Genomic DNA, 21,268 nt, shown 5'->3' on the forward strand with positions numbered 1-21,268 from the left:
CCCAGGATCACCGGGTCCCTCCTTCTCAGGGTCACTCTTGGCACCCACCGCGGCCCTATTAGGACCTGCTCAAGATGAAATCTCCCCTCCAGGCCTGGGGGAGCCTAACAGTGAGGTGAAAATGAGGGCTGGTGTGACCAGACAAAGTGCTTCTCCCAGGGGTGCTCCTCCTCCTACCCCCCTACAGGCGAGGCCTTAAAGGTAAGCCCTCACCCTTCTAGCAGCCACAAGGGTGGCCCCAGAGCCATGCGTCACCTAACAGTGAGCAGTGACATCAGCTCAAACGGTCTGAATGCCATTCCTGCCAAGAGTCCCAGAGGACACTGGCATCCCAGGAGGCCTGTCCACAAGTACTGTCCTCAGGAGACACAGAAGTCACCCAGTGCACAGACGTAGAGAACAAACTTATGGATACCAAGGGGGAAAGGGTGGGATGAATTGGGAGATTGGGACTGACATATATACACGACTATGTATAAAATAGATAACTAATGGGAACCTACTGTATAGCACAGGGAACTCTACTCAATGCTCTGTGGTGACTTAAATGAGAAGGAAATCCAGAAAAGAGGGGATATATGTATACGTATTGCTGATTCACTTTGCTGTACAGTAGAAACTAATACAACATTGTAAAGCAACTATACTCCAACAAAAAAATAAAAGTCACCCAGTGAAGACCCAAGGGTCCAACACTCACTACGAACTGCTTGTCTCCGTGCTGTCCTGTAAGTGGGAATCTAGGAAGTCTAATAAGCCATTGTACTCAGAAGAAAGCCCCAAGTTGCCATCTGGGGGTCTCCCCTCCCTCCCGCACCACGCAGCTCTCCCGTTTCCTTCTAGCGCTACCCACTACCTGGGTCCTTTTCTGTAGCTGGACCACTGCCTGCTCTTCCCGGCACAGGCTCTTTGCTGCCCCTCTCTGGCCCTCTTCCCTGGTTACCTCTCTGCTCAGTCATCAATTCCTCTGGGGAGCCTTCCACGCCTTTTCTGACTTTGCCAAATCCCCCTTTTCGATGCTCCCATCAATCCCCCAGATTCCTCTTCCATAGCTATTCTCACATTTGGGATTTTGTTTTTGTTGGGATGATTCTTTGCTGGGTATCCATTTTCACTGCTGCCTAAGGGCAGAGAACTTGTCTGTGTGATTCACCACGGCTTCCCATAGCCTGGAGCATAGCCTGGCATAGAATATGTGCTCTTTGTTTGTTGAATACATAATGACCTGCTCCTTGCCACCTCCCCGTGGGTGTCCTTGTGATGGAGGAGTGAGGATGCCTGTAGAAGAAGTGCAGGGTGTGCACATTCACAGGAAGAGCCTCCACACCCAGAAGCATCAGGGCACATAGACCACAACTGCATCCCTGGCAGACCTCACGTGTGGGTTGCTAATCACAACAGAAATGGTTTGCTTCTCTCCGTCTACAACTTCCTTTTCCTGCATGTCACTGAAGAACAGAATCGATAAGCTATACAATATACAGGTTTTAACCATTGGCCTGTGGGCCATGCCCCTTCCTTCCTGTCCATCTTTAAGCTTAGTTGCTAAACTATTGCACCTAATACTACTACTGGTAACAGCTAACAGTGATCGAGCACTTACCACGTGCCAGGCACTGTTTTAAGCATCTCTTCAAGTATCTCTAACTCCTTTAACCTTCGTAATAGCTCTTTGAAGTAGTTGTGATCATTATTTCCATTTTATAGATGAGAAAACAGAGGCAAAGGGAAGGTAAGTAATTATTTAAGGTTGTTTGGCTAATAACTGCCATTCCTAGAATATGAATCCTCTATAAACGATTTTGCCTCCATCAAAAAAAAGGAAAAAAACTCTTCCTCAAAATGCCTTCAGAAAATGTGACCAACAGCATGACCTTTCGTCTAATATGATAAATCAAACCATAAATAGCCACGTGCAGAGACCATCTTTGCATCAAATGGTTTCCAAGGTGATGGTTCACGTTGTTGTGCAGTATCACATGGCATGAAAACTCCTATGACATATCTCTAGTAGCCCAAAGCTAAGGGAAAGTTGCCTCTCTTGGCTTCTGGTCACCTTCCTTTTATTTGACAATATTAGTTAAGTAATTTGTGAAGTCTCTTTCTCTGCTCTGTCTGCCAGGAAGCTCAGAGGTACAGTTTATGATCTATTTCAGTAGCCTCTGCTAACTTTAATTTCCCCCCTTTTTTGCTGAATTTATTCTGTATCCATCAGTCTCTTTTCACTTAGACATGTATCTTTCACTCTGGTTTTTTTTTTTTTTTTCCTGGATGAAGATCTACCTGGACTTGTGTTTATTCTAAGAGACACCAAAACCTTTATTGAAGAAGGTAGGGGTTTCAAGCAAATTATCATTTAAGGTATCATTCTGTTACCTCATCAAGGAACAAATGTTTGGTCATCCCAGCTTCTGCCCACAAGCTGCTTCCTCCTTCCCTTTCTCTAGCCACATGCACCACATCACCATCTCTGGAAACATTTACAGCCTTCCTTTTGCAATTCTGAGTCTTCAGAGTCGGTGCACTGGGACCACAGGCTGCAGTGTTTGTGGACCACCTCAGCTACATGCCTTCCAGGGTCCCCTTCCCCATAAATAAAATAATGGCATTGGACTCCATCACAGGTTCTCACTTTTTTAAACCTTTGTGCCTCCAAATTCTTCCTCAAGCACACTTACACTAGCCAAAAATATTGTGTCCAATTTTACCTTTTGTAGTTTTATTTCCAAAGTAATAGATATTTTGAATATATTGGTTATGCTTTCTTAATCCATGGTCTTCCTTCTACCCCCGAATTCTAATACTTCTCCAGGTGCAATGGTCCTGTGGCACCTGATATATACATTTTTTAAAATTTTTATTGGAGTATAGTTAATTTATAGTGTTGTGTTAGTTTCAGGTGTAGAGCAAAATGAATCAGTTATACATATACATGTATCTACTCTTTTTTAGATTCTTTTCCCATATAGGCCATAGAGTATTGAGTAGAGTTCCCTGTGCTATACAGTAGGTCCTCATTAGTTATCCATTTTATATATAGTAGTGTGTGTATGTTAATCCCAGTCTTCCAGTTTATCCCTCCCTCCTCCTTACCCCCGGTAACTATGTTTGTTTTCTATATTTGAGACTCTATTTCTGTTTTGTAGATAAGTTCATGTGTACCCTTTTTTTTTAGATTCCACATACAGCAGCTGATATTTTTAATGCCCAGTATTGATTCTCCTTTCTCTGGTAATACATCCCAATTTTCCTTTGGGGAGTGACTCTGTCCATGCAATGCAGTCTTAGAAGGACAGCCCTATCCGGAGGGTGAGCACATGAGACACCAGCCCAATCAGTGCTATCTCCCTGGAAGGTAACTTTTGAGCACCACGTCCTAGGATGTGCAAATAATGATGCCTTAATGCTGCTGCCCTCTTGTTCCTACTACCCTGACCCCTAAAGCTGCCCTGTTCCTGGTCCTGTTTCGCAGCTTGGCCACTCAGCTTCTAAATTGAATAGCCTCCCAATGAACTCCTTTTTTGCTTAAGATAGTCAAGTTGGATTCTGTTGCTTACACCCAAGGACCCTAATTGATATGTAACTCCCACCACTAAGAATAATTTGCCTGGAATATACTTGAGGTCTGTTTTTACCTCTAACAGTCTGTAATTCCACTAACCTCACATAACATAAATGACAGGGCATCTAAGTCAAGATTTAGGAGAAGGAAAAGGAAAATGTAAAAGCTATAGAAAGAAGAGATTTAAAATTTTGTGATAGGTTAAATTATTGCCTAACAAATTTTCATTCCCTCCCCTCTAACTTAATGGGAGAAATAGGGTTCCCCATCCATGCTGAGCTGGACCACGTGATCTGTTTTGGTCAGTGGAAAGTGGATGTGAGAGGGTGCTAGTTCTGAGCTCAGGCCTTAAGAGCCCTCCCATGTTTCTCATCACTTTTCCCCCATGAGAAGAATGTGTCTTGGGAAGAATGAGAGTCACATGGAGCTGACTTGAACCCAACTCTCAGCCTGGAGCCAAGCTAAGTCTAGAGAAGCTGAACCCTAGACAGCCTGTAGATGCATCAGTAAGAAATAAATGCTTGCCATGAAATTTTAAGGATTTTTTTGTTATGCAGCATTATTATGACAATAGCTGACTGATACAAATTTGTTTTGATTTCAATCAACTTTAAGCCTAACAATTTTCAGTTTCATCTAGCCTAGGGAGGGGTGAGTGAATGTCCTACCTGCTACTTTGACCTGGTTGGAGGCACAGGTTCTGCAGGGGAGCACCTGGAACTCCTCTGCCTGGTACATGGAGTAATCAGTACTGGCAATGACCAGGGTATCTCCAGGCTTCCATGACCGTACGTTGTCTTCCAGATTCAAGATGGTGCTGTTCACGTTGGTGTCAATGGTGACGGTGAGTTTGGGCCTCACTGTAACCCAAAACAGGAGAGACTGAGAGATAAACCTTTGCTCCTGGCAAACTTCTAACTCCTCATCTCTTCCCTTCCCCTCCCTAAATCAGTAAATGCCAGGTTTGCCTATCCAAAACCCAAATCACCAGGCTCACCCCATCCCAGTCGTGGTACAGGTTTTTTGAAGTCAACAAAAACCCTACCAGAAAAGAGCCATTCATTAGCTCTGGGCAGGGGAATTTTCCACTAACCCCTTAGCTAGAGTTAAATGTGGCTGCCTCACCACACCCATTTCGCAAAAGATGTAAAACAAATATAGTTCCTCTCAACTATTATTTACAGTAGCTGTAAGCCTCCCCTCCAAAGAACTCCCATCCCTAATGACTGCCTTCTGGAGATGGCCAAGTGACCCCGAGAACAAAACGACCATTTCCAATCCTTTCTAACTAGCACCTCGGGAACTGGGTTTAAAATAATAGCGCCCAAAGAGGCCACGAGCTGCATGTCTCTGTGGCGGAGGGCTGCAGGAAGGTCAGCTCCATCCACTGCACCCTGGTTTTCTTGGACCAGGCCCTTCCCCTTCCTGAAGGGCATCTGGGTAGGGCGGGGCTCTGCCAGCTCCTGCCAACTCTGAGGACCCTCCCACAGCTCCTGTGTCACAGAAGTGCTCTCCATTGCGAGATTGGCAGGAGCACGGTGTCACTGAGATGCCCGAAGGCAGCCGAGCCAGCCATCCAAACTCACAATGCACAGTTGCCAGCTCAAGGAACCAAGCCACAGTTGCATTTCCGTCCCCAGCAAGGAGCTGCTTACCAGGCTTCCCACAGAGGAACCGCACACGGTAGCTTTGGCAGGCTTGGCCCCGGTCATAGCACACAAACCTATAATCCTGGCCTCTTTTGTAGACAACCTCAGTGGTAAGGTTAACTCCATCTACTGTAGTGGCCTGGGAACGGCAATAGGAAATTACAGGGCAAAGTCAATTTCTTTTTGTAAAGAAGGAAGGTGATGATTAATGTTATAAACATATACTCATGAGTCTAAAATTGTTTCTGTTGCAAAACCTCTTTACAATGGCCTTAGATTATTATTCTGACGTTTCCCCTTCTCGATTTTGTTATAAGAAAGATAGCATGAAGTCACAGGATGGATAAACATCTTGCTTGGGGTCCTACCATGTTTAGTATCCAAACCAGTGATTGACTGCCCTGGTGAACACTTTCCGGAGCATTTACGACCAGCACACACTATTCTGGGAGCTGGGCTGACTGTGTCTTACAACTCGTACCACTCTCCACCACCAGCACCACCAACAGTGGCCAACACTTACTGAAGACTCACTATGATCAATTCACTGGTGCCCAAATGTGGCTCCACATCCTGTGGGGAGTCTCTAAAAATACTCATGTGCAGGCCCCATCCTTGGAGTCACGGGTTTGATTCAGAACTTCTAAAGGCTGCCTAGGGGATTCCAATGGGAAGTCATGTTGAGAACCCCTCTTGCAGGTATGGAGCTATGTACATTATTTACATATATTACTTCATTCCCTCTTCATGGCTGTGAGGTCTATGAGGTTGTTGCTGGTTTTACAGATCTGGAAACTGATGCTCAGAGAGGCTGGGTAACTTGCCCAGCATCACAAAGCCAGTAAGAGCAGAGCCAAAATTTGAATCCAGATGCATCCAATGACAGAGCTGGTGCTTTGCAGTCCAGCCCACTGCTACCCTCAGGCGCCTCTGCCTGCTGTCCTTTGTTCAGTGTCTGTCTCCTCCCAGTGGGTGCTGGGCTCTGAAAAGGCCAGGTTTTGTCTGCCTCCCCGATCCCAGCATCCAACCCAGGACCTGACACAGAGCAGAGTCTCCGCTGATGGGAGCTGACAGGGGAGCAGCTTCAAGGCCAGGTAGAGACTTCAGGGAGTGGGTTCAGAGGAGGGCACGATCCCTGCCAGCTGGGGCGCATCCCAGGGCCAGGTGCGTCTGCACCAGGACTGTGGCTGCCATCAGACATTTGCAGTTTAGAATAAGGGCTGCAGCTGGTGTCCTCTTTGGCACAGAGACCAAAGGGACCAGGGCTAGGCAAATAGGAAGGCAAAGTACAGTCAATCTAAAAAAGGGGCATGGCACCTTTAGGAAACTTTGTTTTGAACCCAGCAGATATCCGTTGTCTTTGGCTTGGAAGGAGAGCTATGGAGATGTGAGTTCAGCCAGAATGAAAATTCAGCCCTTTCCTGCAAGCAACCCATTCACAGCATTATCTGGGGAGGTCCCCACAGCAGAGAGGCGGGCATTGCAGACTCGCTCTTAGAGGAACACACTAAGGTTCAGAGGGGTTTAGAGACAAGCTCAAGGTCACCTGAGGGTCAAGCCCATGCCTCTGAACCCTGGATCTTTTTTCCTGAGGCCAGAATGTTTTTCAGTAGGACACCCCTTAATATTGAGAACTGAGCCTGAAAACGTCATCCAACAGAGTTGGACATTTTTTAAGGGACAACGTCCAATAAAAACTTCAGGAAAACATCTACTCCATTTTGCTACTTTTTTTTTTCTTTTTCTAACCATAAGAAAGACCTCAGTTTTGGATAAGAAGAGTAAAAAGGGCTTTACCACTGTCCAGTGAACCTGATCTTCACTTTAAGTAGACACAATGTGATTGTTATTCATGATAATAATTATAAAATAACTAGCAATATCATAATAAATAATAAGAAAATAATTTTTAAATAAAAAAATTACGGGCACTCACTATAGGTCAGACACGTCATGTACTGTTGCAATAAATCCACAAAATAATCCCATGGGGGGACAACTATTATCTCCATTTTTGCTTATGCGAAAATGGAGACACCAGATTAAATAACGACTGATCTCTATGGCCAGGATTGCTAGTGAGGCACCCAGTGTGCACGATTTAAGGCGGCACTCACTCTCAGGGTCATGTGAGTGCAAAGTTGGCACCTGGGAGAGAGCGTCACCTTAAATTTTGTGCCTCAGGCACCTCATCTGTCTAACCCTAGTCCTGGCACTGCTGATAGGCCACAGCTCACATGCGGCAGAGCTAGGATGCAAACTAGGAGCTACCTGGTTTCAGAATGCCTCTTCTAACCCACGGGACTGACCTACAGCCACTGCGCTGGGGATGAGGGGAAGGACTGCCCAGTGTGGTCTCATTCCCAGGATGTGTGAGTCTAGTAGGTCCCACTGGCCTTGAAGGGCTGGTGAGTTTTAAGAGAGAAGATGGGAGGAAAGGAGGTTTCAGACCAGGAGCACCTCGAGAAGGGTAATGACACGGGAACAGGGGACTGTGGTTTTGGTTTTGATTCTGTAGAATCAACAAGTATCATATCTGGAAAAAATTTCCTTGAGCTGAAGTCAACTGTGTCAGTCTTAATTATTTCCCCTTTCTTTCCAACTTGCCATCCTGCTTAAGTGACAAATGTCCTTAACATCCCCTTCCCCGCCAGAGGATTTGACTGTGTCAGGGCAGAGCAGGTATCGGGGGCGGGGAGGGGACCCTTCGCGTAGGGCGGCCACAGCCCTGGAGAACCCTGGCCGCAGCACTGGGGCCTGAGGGGTGGTCAGAGGTGGCAAGCGACCACAGTAACCTGTGATTTCCCAGAGCGGCAAAAATGGGCAGTTGGGCGTTTCAGTTTTGTTTCAGCCTCTCTGGTGGGTTAATTAACTAGGGCATTCAACTCCTGGCTGATGTGTCTGACACTGTATTTATACAGAGGACGAAATCTTGCTTCTCTCACCTGTGGTAAACATAGGACAAGCCTGGCTTTGCTTTTCTTACTTCAGAAAAACCTGGAGTATATTCTCCCTCATTGCCTTTTATGACTAGAAAGAGATGCTCTGGCTGAGTCTGGGGCCACTACTGATGGAAGGTCGATGGTGAGAAAAGGGGTGCACCTGACGTTTCCAGGATGGAGCACTTCCTCCTTTTCTTTAGAGGTGGAGGTTTGATTCACTTTTGGAGGCGCTTGGCATGTTTTTAGATGACTGCCTCAATGAACCTTTGTTTTGCCAAGGAAAAGCCAAGATCTTATTCTGGAACTGAGAGTTTCGAACTAATAAGGGGCTGCAATGCTCAGCAAAATATTGTCAAAGAATGCACTTTTGCGGGAAGGCTGGCCCAGGCCTCAGGGTAAAGGCGAAAACTGTTGTTGGGTCCTTTTTTCTTCTCTGGACCTCAAAGAGTTGAGAACTTGAACTCAGGGAATTCATTGTCAAGGATACTCTTTTTGTTGGAAGGACACTGGGTCCTGAAATATGGCGGCAGACTGGGGGTTGCAGAGTCTGGGGCTGGGTCCCCGGGGAAGCTCTTGGATTACAGAGTTGGTGAGGCGTGTGATAGTATAACATACTATTATATATGTAACATATGGAAAAATATGTACATTCTCACCAGTCTCCTCTGCTATCTCCAAGCCTTCGGTAAAGTTTCATTTAGCCTGGGATGAGTTGTGCTTTGACACTCTCAGGGAAGAGCCCATATCTGTGCTGAGAGCAAGAAATGCCTAAAGAAAGCTGTTTTCCTGGCATGGAGAAGTGGTCTTCTAAACAGCAGTGGTCTGGAGCCAAGCAGCTGGCAGAGCAAACACCAGGAGGGATTTGCAAAGCATGGAAGCATTCCTCAAGGATTTCCAGAAACACTCGGGCAGGGAGCGCTGGTACCAGACTGGACTCCCTGTAGCCAAGTGAACTGGGGGAATAAAACGATGGCTCTTTCAGAATTAGAGCTGGAACGTTCAGTGTTGCAAGAGAAAATTAAAATTAAATCTGGGAAGTATGTGCTTTGGGGGAGTCGGCGCTTTTTGATTCTCTTGGACCCAAGAGGAGTCTGCAATGTGTAACTGAATCTGGGTAAATCCTTCTCAATAACGCTGGAGCCATGTGAACAGACAGCCTTAGCCGAAAATGAGAAAGGTTTCCCTGGCCTTTGCTAACTGCAGAACAGAGTGTCCTCTCTCGGAAAAGTGGTCCCTTGTCCTACTGTCCCTCTATGATGCAAGGCAGCGGGTAGAAGTTCTGCCTCAGAGTGGGGTGGGGTGTGGAGGAGTGGAAGCCATCAGATGACCTGGGACCTGTGGTCAGATAATCTGAGAGAAGGTGGGGTACAATTGTTGCTATTTTTCTTGGCTGAGAGAGGATAAAATGGGCAGGGGTGATCTTTCTTAAATGACTCATAATTCTCTACCAAACCTTTAAATGGTTTAAGACCAGGCATAAAGAAATAAACTCCACTTCCTTGCCCATGTCTCTGTCTTTCTTATCGTCCTTTGAGCCCCGAAGCTCACCAGCTGAGCCACTGAATTGTGAAGGCTGCCTATTCCCTCCACACTTTCATGACGGCGCCAGCTGAGAAAGTCTAGGTCACCTCTGGACAGTGTTCACTCCAAGTGACGATGCCGAGCCAACACTGTCCCTCCTGTGAACGCTGGCTTTCGTTAACTGAGTGGAGAACAAGGATGAGGGTGTTCTCCACCTGGGCTGGGCTCAGCATGCACCCAGATCCCAGCTACATCACGTGCCCTCGAAGCCCCAAAGGAAATCAACGGAGGAGTGAAGTTGAGTAGGTCAAACCCATCCCCGCTCTGGGCACCCTCAGCCATGGCTGAAGAAGCAGATTGAGGAGAAGGAAAAGCAACTCGGCAGTAGGACCCAGGAGAGACTCTGAGTCCTAGCTTTGAAACTCACTGGTGGGGCAGCCTGGAGCAGATAACCAGCTTCCAGGTCGGTGTCTAAAGCTTGGACGGTACCCTCTGGCTTCCCCAATGTCATACGAGGGCCATGAGACGCACACCACTCAAATGGCAAGAGATCTGTGATCTATCATGTCTTCTTCAAGACAAAGCCTTTATAACGATTTGATTACCTGTATATCAATGGGGCGATTGCAAATTTTCCCTGGGTGAGTGGCCCGGAGGTCTGAAATTTTCTCCCCACCTTTGGCGTAAGACGCTGGATCATGTTCAAACCACTCTGTCCACTCCACATCTGGGCAGAAAGCAAAGAGCAGGGTCAGATAAGCGGGGCGCAGGAGAGCCAGGCACGCTCCATGTAGCCCCCGAGCACGCTTGGCACAATGGGGACCGAGTACCATCTGTCCAGGCTCTCCCCAGGCTGGGTACCAGATGCTTGTAAACCACCTGTCAACATCCTCCACCACTCCCACCTTTTTATCAAAAGTGCCTCTAAATGACTATCTTATTTTATAAAATCAACAGATAATCTTCATTACTGCCAAAACAGAAAGGTGAAAGCCATCCATGAACCGACTATCCGAGGATGGCGGTGAGGATTATCTGCTTTCCACGGCCCCGGCCCCGCACGTGTGCTCCTTGAAGGCCGGGTCCTACTCCTGTCTGTGTTCTCTGTTCAGTGCCATCACCTGGCACAGGAGAGGCATTCCCTGAGAGAAAACATCCCTCTGGGCTGAGCCTTGATGAATTAAAGACAGCTCTCAGTTGCAAACTGTGTTGACACTGCCACAGTCAAGTGGTCCTATCGGTGCAAAAGAAAAGTGCTCGTTCTGCAAAGCCCTGGCCTTTTATCCCACTGTTAAATTTCACCAAGGTGGCCCAAACTCCTCACCTTGAACCCACTCGCTGGATGAAGAGACATTGAACAGCTCGCCGTGCTCCGTCCGGAAGAGTTTGAATACCCGGGCAGCAGCAGAGCCGTGGTGTCCTGTCAAAGAGGATACCACAGGTGTCGGCAACCAGAGAGACCCCCGTGTTCAGGAGACGGTGATGCAAAGGCAGAGAAGGCCCCCATGCACATGGATATTGATCCATTTCTTTACAAAAAACAATTTCAGGCCAATCTTTCTGGAGCAGATTATTTACTGTCCCTTCTTTTGCTTCAGTTTTGCAAAGTTAACTGCAGGGTTCCAACAACTCTATACTTTGGAACCCCATCGTTTCTAGTGCGAATTCCTCTCCAGGATTAGGAGCAGCAGTACCTTCCAAAACCTTCCCTGGGCAGAGGAGATTGGCTGATGCTATTTGGTAACAGCCCATCCAAAGCATCTCCTCTTTTTTTTTTTTTGGCCACACTGTGCGGCTTATGGGATCTTAGTTCCCTGACCTGGGATGGAACCCTTCCCCTTGGCAGTAAAAGTGTGGAGTCCTAACCACTGGACCGCCAGGGAATTTCCCAAAGCATCATTTTTTTAGCTCAAAATATTACCCTCGCTGGTTCTGTCCCAGTTTTCATCTTTCCTATGTCACTTGTTTTGGATTAAACCTACGACAATTTCTTTGCAAATGTAAATGTTATCTTAGTGATTGGCCTTAAATCAGGATGGATTTGCCGCTCATGTAACTGGCCATCAAGCAGCTAGTCCCTCCACAGTGCTGGGAGGTGGACCAGCCATGTTCTGAGGGAGGCGGGTGATTTAAAAGGCCCCCGAGTCTCTCAGCCAGAGAGACACTGGAGGGAATTTGGCCTCTTGCCATTTATTACCGTGATACTCGATGTGGTCTTCAACGGAAGAAGAGGGATTTCCTTTCACAGTTAGGAAACTCCAAGGGTGTCTGAAAAAAACAACAAAGTAAAGTTCTTCACATGCCTGAGCCTGTACTGGAGGCAGAGTTGACACAGAGCATCACACGGAGGCTGTTTGGGGAACTCAGTTCCCGGGCTGGGCTTCCCTTCTCCAGAAGAACAAGAGCCTTTCTCTGCAAGCCCTGGCCTTCCGAACCACCTGGCCGGCCTGCCTGATGTTTGTGGATTCTGAGCCTTTGCAGCTCCATTCTGGCAGTCGACGGGGTATGAATCACAAATAAACAAACAAGCCCAGAGACCTACGTACCACCTGCCAGGCTCAATTAGGTCCTGAAGCAAGTGCTGTGATTCCTTTAGGAAAACAAGGAAACATGCTCCAAGAGAGAAAGGTTATTTCTCTCATGAGTTAAGCTCGAGGAAAATGCCACAGGCAGATGTGACTGAGTACCCAGGAGTTGGCATCGGGCCTTGGGAAGGAAAGAGATACCTCTTCTTCTCAGCGAGGAGCAAAGGAGAAAAAAGAAGGGGTACCATTTGGGAAAGTTGCACATCCCTCTTTCCTCCATTGAAGCGTGCCCTGCTCTAAGGAGGGAAGGTTTTCTTATCCATTTTTGTCTTCTCCCTACTACCTAACCCAGCCTCTCTCATACTGTGAGATATCAATAGGTCTTAGCCCTCAATAACTCTGATTATTTTTGTTTTGCTCGCTTATCTTGGAAAGTAAGCCTTCATTGAGGTTAGTGATTTGACTGTCACTCTTGCTTAAAATCTTTCAATGCCGACCCATCTCGATAAAAAGCAAGCTCCTCAACACAGAATGAGAGTCCCTCCTGTGCTCACCTTGCCCGCCTCGGCCCCCACCCCACCCCCCCATTCTGGTTCTTTCACTCCCCATCAATTCCTGTCTAATGTCTGCCTTCCTGTGAGAGCTCAGTACTTCCCGCCAAAGCTCAGTACTTCCCGCCAAAGCTGGGTATAGCTAGTCCAGCTCTAGTGTCTTACGCCAATATCTGCTCAATAATCACTTCGTGGATTAATGAACAAGTGATGGGTCCAAGTCTCAGATCTTCTACTGATTTTAGGTGCTTTGAGTTTGTCATTCAAAGTGGGTCTATATAAATCAAGGGTAAACATGTAATTCCTGCCTACCTATCTCCTTCACTCATAGAACGTAGCATGTTTATAAGGAGAGAATAGTTGCTGAAGTTTATTGAGTTGTCATTCTGTGCCACACGCAGTGGTAAATATTTTGCTCATGTTATCACATTTACCCTCCCCAGAGTCCCTTGAGCTGGCTCCTGAAAAGTCCCATTTTACAGACGCAGAAAGCCGGCAAAGAGAAGGTGAGTCATTCGTGCAGTTACCTAACAAGAGGTGCAGCCCAGACTCAAATTCAGGCCAAATCGGATGCTAGATCTTGGACCTATTTCTGCTGAGGCCCTAGTAGCCAGTTCCTTTGTGGTTCTGCCTCTCAGTAAATTAACAAACTGGCCCTTTGGCTTATAAAACAATGAAATAGAAGTACCCTCAGTTTTTGTTAACAAAGGAGTTTTGCAATACTAAAGTGTCATTGTCATCTTTGGCTGCCTGAGTTTCCTGCCCAAACCCTTCCAGAAGGAGCAGCCGTGGGCAATCGGAAAACACACCCTAGGACCCAGAGCCCTGTCCCTGCCCAGGAGACATCTGCCCAGCCAGTAAAACTGCTTTGCTCAGAGCCCAGAAAAGGCTCTGGCCTGCCCCCGTCTTGCGCACGGTCTACAGAGCTGAAGGGAGGGGCATCCCTGTCTCCAATAGCCATGGGGAAGATGATCTCAACTTTCTACTGAACCGAGATCTGATTCAACATGATTAAAAGGTGTGGCTACTGTGGGGTAAACGGCTTCCTCTTGGTGCCAGTGGGTGCACACGCCAAAGTCAGGCATGACCCTGCAATCCAAGGCAAACAAAACACGCCCTGGAGCACATCAAAGGGCCCCTTCTGCTCGGGGGCTTGGCTGGGCAGAGGCATTTTATGCAGTCTCTGAACAGATGTCTGCCAACATCCTGAGCACACCTCCTAGGGAAAATGACCATTAATTCTACATCTGAGGCAAAGCAGATGCTCAATTAATATAAGTGGCTGATTGAATGAATGAGTTCATATACACAGAGATATTTGGAGTTTGAAGAGTGGAATATGCTTGTAAGAAAAACCGGGCTCCCTTTAACAATGAACCCTAATACGCCTAATGAGGATGGATCATGCGCCTGCATCTCCCAGAGTCACCACTGAGGGTGATGAGGTGCTGGGGAAACGAGGAGGGAAGTTAGGTAAAGTCTGCCTGGGGTGGCATTGCTTCAGTGTTCTGGAGTCCGGCGGGAGGTGGAAGTGACGGATGATACCTAAATCCAAGGTGTAGGAAATGTTTGCTGCCCAGTTTGGTCATCGCCTTCCTGGCCACATCATCCAAGTTTCGAGAGCCTTCATCATTCACGGCAACAGAAAGGATCCTGCCGTTGGGCACTGCGTTTACATACTGGGCCAGACGTTCACTTTCTTTCTTGGACCTATAGGTGTCGAACCTAAAAAGGGCAGAGAGAGGGGATTTTAATAGTCCTAACATCAGCCCAAAAAGAGAGCTCTAAGCACCTACCTGTGGTATGACAACTAACATGCCATCCGAAGATCTCAAGGGCTGTGATTTTTAAAGAAAAAGAGCTTTTGTTACAGCAAAGATCGATCATCTCAGACTTGACAAAGATAACCCACCCTCATATACATAAAATAGCTATGCAATATAGATCTCAAAAAAATCTATACCACAGGTGACAAGAGTTTATAAGGGAAAGACCCAATTGTATAATGATCCCAACTCTAAGTATAAAGTGTACTTATTAAGTATAAAGATTTTGTACAATGACAATGGAAATTCCAAAAGAATTTGTCTTGGAACTTAACAAGAGAAATAGTTCTAAAATGAACCTAGAAAAATAAACCAGCATGAATAGCCAAGATTTGGGAAAAGGAAAACAATGGTGGTACAGGGAGGAGGCTGGGAGATGTACGGATGCTCCAAGTCCTCAAACTTGTTTTTAATTGTTTACATAAGCTGATCTGACCCCACCTAGGCCCCTCCTTCTCCACTGTCCCTCCCCAGGAATCGTCTGCTACGAGCCTAGCACATCTCAGGGTCCCATGACCACTCCTGCCTTCACTAACTCATCCCTACCTTCTCTCTAGCCAATCAAATGCTTACTAGCATTCAAGAGCCGACCTAACTCTTACTTCTCCAGGTAATCTCTAGGTAGCCAGGTCTCAGGTGACCACAGCCTGCATTTCTGTGTGTGTTCAATGTTTATTAGTATCTTTACTCATATGCATTCAGCTATCAGATTCTTGAGCCCACTGACTCATACTTTACCCAAAGGAGGTTAGGAAGGAGTGGACATCCTGTCTTTTGGAACCACCACATCAGCTGTCTGGATAACATCTTGTCATGCACTTCAGTAAGGAATTCAACTTAAGGTTGGCTGCTGCAAGTAACCATACCGTACTACTTAAGAAGCAGCGCCATATCCAGAGAAAACCAGAATTTGAAAGGATGCTTGCACCCCGATGTTCATTGCAGCACTATTTACAATAACCAGGGCACGGAAGCAACCTAAATGTCCATCGACGGAGGAATGGAGAAAGAAGATGTGGTACAGATATATGACGGATTACTCAGCCATAAAAAGGAATGAAATAGTGCCATCTGTAGAGATGTGGATGGACCTACAGATTGTCATACAGAGTGCAGTAAGTGAGAAAGAGAAAAACAAATATCGTATAATATCACTTATATGTGGAATCTAGAAAAATGGTAGAGATGAACTTATTTGCGAAATAGAGTCACAGATGTAGAGAACACACTTATGATTACCAAGGGGGGAAAGAGGTGTGGGACAAATTGGGAGATTGCGATTGACATATACACACTACTATGTATAAAACAGATAACTAATGAGAACCTCCTGTACAGCACAGGGAACTCTACTCAATGCTCTGTAGTGACCTAAATGGGAAGGAAATCTGAAAAAAGAGGGGATATGTGTATATGTACAGCTGATTCACTTTGCTGCACAGCAGAAACTAACAACATTGTAAAGCAACTACACTCCAGTAAAAATTAATAATAAAAAAAAAATAAAAATAAATTGAATATAACAGATTTTTTTTTTAAAAAGAAGCAGCAGCAGTGCCAAGGAGTCAGAACACAATTGAGGAGACTGTTCTCTCTCCTGTGAAGGTAGAGGCTCTCTGACAGGCTTTGCGTCCGTCAGGCTCAGCCTGGCTTCATTACCTGTGGGCCAAGGGTTGCTCAATCCCAGGCCGAGCAGGGGGCTGTCACCAGGGGACCCGTGGGGGAATATAGGGGTTAGGGTCTGGGCAGATCTGGGTTTGAATCCCAGCCCTGACACTCCCCAGCCTTGGGATTCCGAGCACATTTAGCCTAACCTGACCTCAGTGTTCTCAGCTGAATGACAACAGAACCCAGCTCACAGGGGGTTATGAAGATTCAGTTCCATGTGGCAGATAAAGCGGTTAACACAGGGTCTTGCACAAAGTCCAGTGCTGTTGTTACTGATATTCACCAGAGGGCCAGGTTGGCTGTCCAGCCTGCTCCTGCCCGCCCTGCCCTGTGTCACAGCCAGTTCCCTGCTGCCTTGCTGTGGATGCTCATGGCTCGGGCTCTGTTTTTGAGGAGTTCCATGTCCCTATCCTCCAGCAGCACCAGGAGAGCTGTCTCTGCTTGCCTCCTCCAGCTGTGCCCTTCCTGGTGGGATCTTTCTCCCTGAGTGGCCTGGGAGAGCCTCTGCAGGGCCAGGGCCAGAGCCCCCAGGAGATTACAGGGCAGCTCCGGCCTCTGCAGAATCTGCCCGCTGACACCTGAGTCAGGGGAGGCTCGCCCTGCCTGTCTCCTAAATATCTCTCAAGTTCATCCACTTCTATTGCTACTACTTCTACCTGAGTCCTCGCCAGCCACATCGCTTGCCTAGATCATGCAGAAGTTTCCGAACCACCTCTGCTAGCTTTACTTTTGCCCCCCACGAGCAATCCACTCTCTACACGGCAGCCGGTTCTTCTAAATCACATCGTACACTTCTTAAAGCCCTTTGGTGGCTTTGCATCCGACTAGGAATAAAACCCACCTCCTTGCTGTGCCTCCGAGGCCCCACACCCGCCTCTGCCTAAAACTCCGACGTTACGGCATCTCGTTTCCATCGCTCTCTGCCCTCCCACCCCTCTGCTGGCCCTTCCGCCCTGTGAGAACATCACACCCTTTCTCACCTCTGGCCCTCTGCTCTTGCCACTCTCTGTCTTGAATACTGTTTCCCTGACTCAGCCTCACCCCGCAGTCCTCAGCTCAGACTGCTTGTTTATACTGGCCTTCCCTGACCACGTGATGCAAAGTGGGCTTCTCCAGTTACTCTCTAACACCTCACATGTCTTTCCCCGCTAATTACTGATGATCACAGCCTGAAACTATGCTGTGCATACACGTGCATACATGTGTGCCCGTTTCTGTTCCATTCAGCTTCATTAAGCAGAGGCCTCAGGAAGGAGAGATCTAACTCCTTGAGGTCATGAATTTCCATCTGTTTCACTCAGTGCTGTGCTCCCAGGAACCCAAGCAGCATCTGGCTAGGACACATGCTCAGTAAGCGTACATTGAATGAATGAAGGAAGGAATGAATGAAGGAAGGCAAACCTTACCGGTCAGAATGGATGACTGTCCCTGATTTGGGGTCAATGACATGAACAATGACTCCACGGTGACCCCAGCTCCTCTCAAAAAAATAGCCTCCCTCTTCCATGCCACCCGGGTGAAGAGTCTTGTTCAGAAATGTCCAAGAGAGCTTCTTCTGTCCATGCAACTCAAGGGTACCTCCTCTGTCGACGCCGATGTACTTGAGGCCAAAGTAAGGGTCCAATGGAACGCCTTCATCAGCCCTGCAAGAGAGAACGGCTCTCCATGGTCGGCTGACACCTCTCTTTACTGAATGCTGAGCCCAGAGGGGACTGCACTGCTCTTGACTCCCATGGTGGCCACCGTAGACCCAGTCACAGCTGGTCATTGCTCAAGGTCAGTAGACATAGTTAGCAACCAAGATCATCCCATTCCAGACCAAAAGGAGTCCAACAGGCCAAGCAAAACTACTCATCAACAGTTAACATGTTGGCACTTCCTTCCAGTTCTAAGTACATTATATTTTGGTCCATATCAGATATAGAATGACCTGGACATGGACTGCATACCCTTGGCTACTCTTGGCTACTGCTTCTGAGAACTCTCAATTGCTTGAAGAGGGAGCACAGCCAGAGGCAGATGCTGCATGGAATTTTTCTTTATCTTGTCCATCGGAACCTACTAATAACCACTCACAGAGAATCCCTGAGCGATGACGTGGTTAGAAGGTGGCTGAAGGGCTGGCAGGGATTTCTGTGACTTGGGTCCAGACCTGAGCCACAATAAATAACATGCCTCACATGCTCCTCCAGCTCACCCACATCACCCATGTCTGTCATGTTCACAATTACTATCTGGCAGGACACAGTGATAATTCCTTTCTTGCACTAAATCCTTGCTGTCTTACCTCTCTCTCTTCCATGGAAAACCTCCTCCCTGTCAGATCCAAGAGTAGCAATGTGACCCATGGAAGCTGTCTACCCACCTTCCATACAAAACGATGCTGAAATTGCCCTGAAAAGGGCAGAGGGCACTCCCAGCATGCAGCTCTCCTCCATCGTCAATCAAGATGTGCCGGGTACGCAAAACAATTGCCTCATCTTGGTCTTTAATGACGAGCTTTCCTGAAGAGGTAGGAAAGGAGTGAGGTTTAAGAACACAAGTGTTAGTGGTACGATTATAGCAGAGTCAAGGGCAGACCTCCTAATGCCCCCCACCCCCCATTCTCATCCAGGCAGGTGAGAAGGCGTATCTTTCCAATACTTCTATGCTTGCTGTGCCTACAGTGGTTACTTTTCTCTCTGCCTTGCGATGTGTAAATGATACCTGCTTGGTTTACTGCCATTGCCGCATGTGCTGCATTCAAAGAGCAAGCATCCGAAGGTCAGATAAGCAGGAATGCTCAGAGCACCAATAAGGAGTTTCCTCTATAAATGCTTCTTTCACTGAAATTGGCCCCCTGACAAGCCATTCCTAAGTGCTCAGAGCTGCTGGTTATCTCAGCCAACCGGATGCTCTGACATGAACCTGAAGCATGTGACATTTGTTCTGTCCATCGAAAGTTATGGCGACCTGCATCTCATCTGCTAGGCTCTGAGGCAGTGGACCAGAGAGAGAAGGAGTGGGAAGGGAGATTGGCTTACCTCCCTCTGAGATGCGGATGGAGTGTACCGTGGCAGAAGATGTGAGCAGCAGTGTTCTGCCCTGGCCTATGTACACGTGGTGCTCTGGGTCATGACCAGGATTCCAGGGCTGCAGCTCAGGCCACCGATCAGGGCAGTCAGCTGCCACTGCCAAGGACAGAGAGATGTCACTGCTAATATCCACCAATCTCCCCAAGCGAGAACTGCCACAGGCCACAGGGGGTGGTGGGGGGGGGGAGATGTTTACCACTGGCTATCGTACATTTTCATGGCCCCTGCCTCCTCCCTACTAAAGCTAAAGGCCTTAAAGAGCGAAGAGAACCCCTGACATAGGAACCAGAAGCCCTGGGATGTAGTCCCATGTCCTTCATTAGTTCATCATGTAACTGTGAACAAGTGACTTCCCTCTTCTGGACTCAGCTTTTCCCTTTACAAAATGAAGAGTAGGGCAGACGACTCCTCAAGACATTCCAAAATCTAAAGTTAAGCAATGATTTAGCCAGATTACTTGTATTCCAAGGAATCCTTTCCCCCTGGAAAGCGGTGTTTGAAAAGTTGACAAAGCCCTTTCCCCTTCTGCCTGAAAATTTGACTTCTAGTTAATTTTCTCTGTTTCCCTGGAAACCTGAGAAAGATGGTATTCTATAAACCTTGTTACCAAGCAACATTGCTTATAACTACAGTGACCCTGATTAGTAAATGGCATATAAACTGGGAGGAACTTTGCAACGTTTATAATGATCCCAGTGGAGATGTCTTGCTGTAGGCTTCCCTGAGCGCAGGGACTCTTGTAATTGGGCAAGTCCCACACAGCAACTCTGAAAGTTACATCTATGGAGTTGCTATATGAGATACTGGCTCTCATGGGGCAATCCCCACACCAGTCCAATGACAGTCTTGTTTCCCCTCACCTAAGGAGCTGTCACCTAGGGAACCAGAGAAGATAGCTTCTGGAGGCTTGTGGAATGCTGCTAAGACCACGTCCATGGAAGAGAAATGCCCGACGCTGCTCTGATGGCGGGCGGTATTTCTGTCCTAGACCCTTTGAAGTTAGCCTCGTGCCACGCAGGGCCTGCGGTAGCCTCGTGAGTCTGAACGTTTAGCTGAACTCAGAGGCTCCATGATGGGTGTTGCAGACGGCTCCCCGATGCAAACGGAAGCACTGGGAGGAGTCTCTCCCTCTTCCTAAGAAGGCTGTGTACCCCAGTGGGGTACCATGCATGGGGGACAGAGGAAGACTGTCTCAGAAACTGGGAGAATCTCCCTGGGCAGCAGGGAGAAACCCAGAGGGAACGCAACAGGCCGTGGGCAAAACAAGACGAGAGGACTGCCTCAGCGAACCAGCCCCAAATGCCCTCCTTTGTTTCTCTCACTAGGAAGTCGTGAGCAAGAATGAAACAGGGGAGTTGTCAATAACTGGGGCGGGGATGGAGGGGAAGGAAGGTGAGGTGCAAGAAACCCATGGCAGGGGCAAGGTTTCAGCTGGTGAAGACCCTGGGGAAGGTACTGGAAGGAAGGAATGCAAACCACCCTCGGGGCACCGAGGGAGGGCCGCTAAGGGAAGTGATGTGTCTTGAGCCAGGGGGTGTGGTGGACAATACCCACAATGTTGGGTGGGACCCCAGAAGAAATTCTGGCTTTAGCACAGTTACTAGCGTGTCAGGTCTCAGTGTGGCTTGATTTCGAGGCAGCTGTCTCTGGGGAAAGAGCGCCGATCCCCTATTTATCTGTCTCAAGAGAACTGGAAGGGCACTGCTGCTCGATCTACCCAGCATTGCCAGATGTGGACTCCGGAAGCCCGCACCACGTCCCCGTCCTGGCCCCTCTGAAAGCAGCGGCCGGCCCTTCTCTTGTCTGCAAGGCACAGCGCGGGCACTCGGTGTATGTTTCCCGAGTCTCGCTCCCCACCCCCCCCTGCTCAGCCCCGTAACATCCTTCGTTATGCTCCATCTGCCCCACTGGCAGCCCTAACTCGGGTTTTGGATCTTTTTCATTAAGAGG

The 21,268-nt window shown here is 47.8% G+C and overlaps 1 protein-coding gene across 2 annotated transcripts in view; it reads right to left on the reverse strand.

The window, feature by feature from the left end:
• CEMIP (cell migration inducing hyaluronidase 1) overlaps nt 1-21,268 on the reverse strand; it is a 161,121-nt gene that overhangs the window by 50,480 nt on the left and 89,373 nt on the right. For both annotated transcript variants that reach the window (XM_057722302.1, XM_057722300.1), the window contains exons 3-11: nt 19,268-19,414; nt 18,610-18,748; nt 17,651-17,887; nt 14,296-14,475; nt 11,872-11,942; nt 10,999-11,094; nt 10,280-10,401; nt 5,218-5,350; nt 4,231-4,422 (exon numbers count right to left, since the gene is read on the reverse strand). In XM_057722302.1, the coding sequence (XP_057578285.1) occupies nt 4,231-4,422; nt 5,218-5,350; nt 10,280-10,401; nt 10,999-11,094; nt 11,872-11,942; nt 14,296-14,475; nt 17,651-17,887; nt 18,610-18,748; nt 19,268-19,414 (1,317 nt within the window). The remainder of the gene's footprint in view (nt 1-4,230; nt 4,423-5,217; nt 5,351-10,279; nt 10,402-10,998; nt 11,095-11,871; nt 11,943-14,295; nt 14,476-17,650; nt 17,888-18,609; nt 18,749-19,267; nt 19,415-21,268) is intronic.

The sequence above is a fragment of the Hippopotamus amphibius genome, chromosome 2 (assembly GCF_030028045.1).
Source record: "Hippopotamus amphibius kiboko isolate mHipAmp2 chromosome 2, mHipAmp2.hap2, whole genome shotgun sequence".
NCBI lineage: Eukaryota > Metazoa > Chordata > Mammalia > Artiodactyla > Hippopotamidae > Hippopotamus > Hippopotamus amphibius.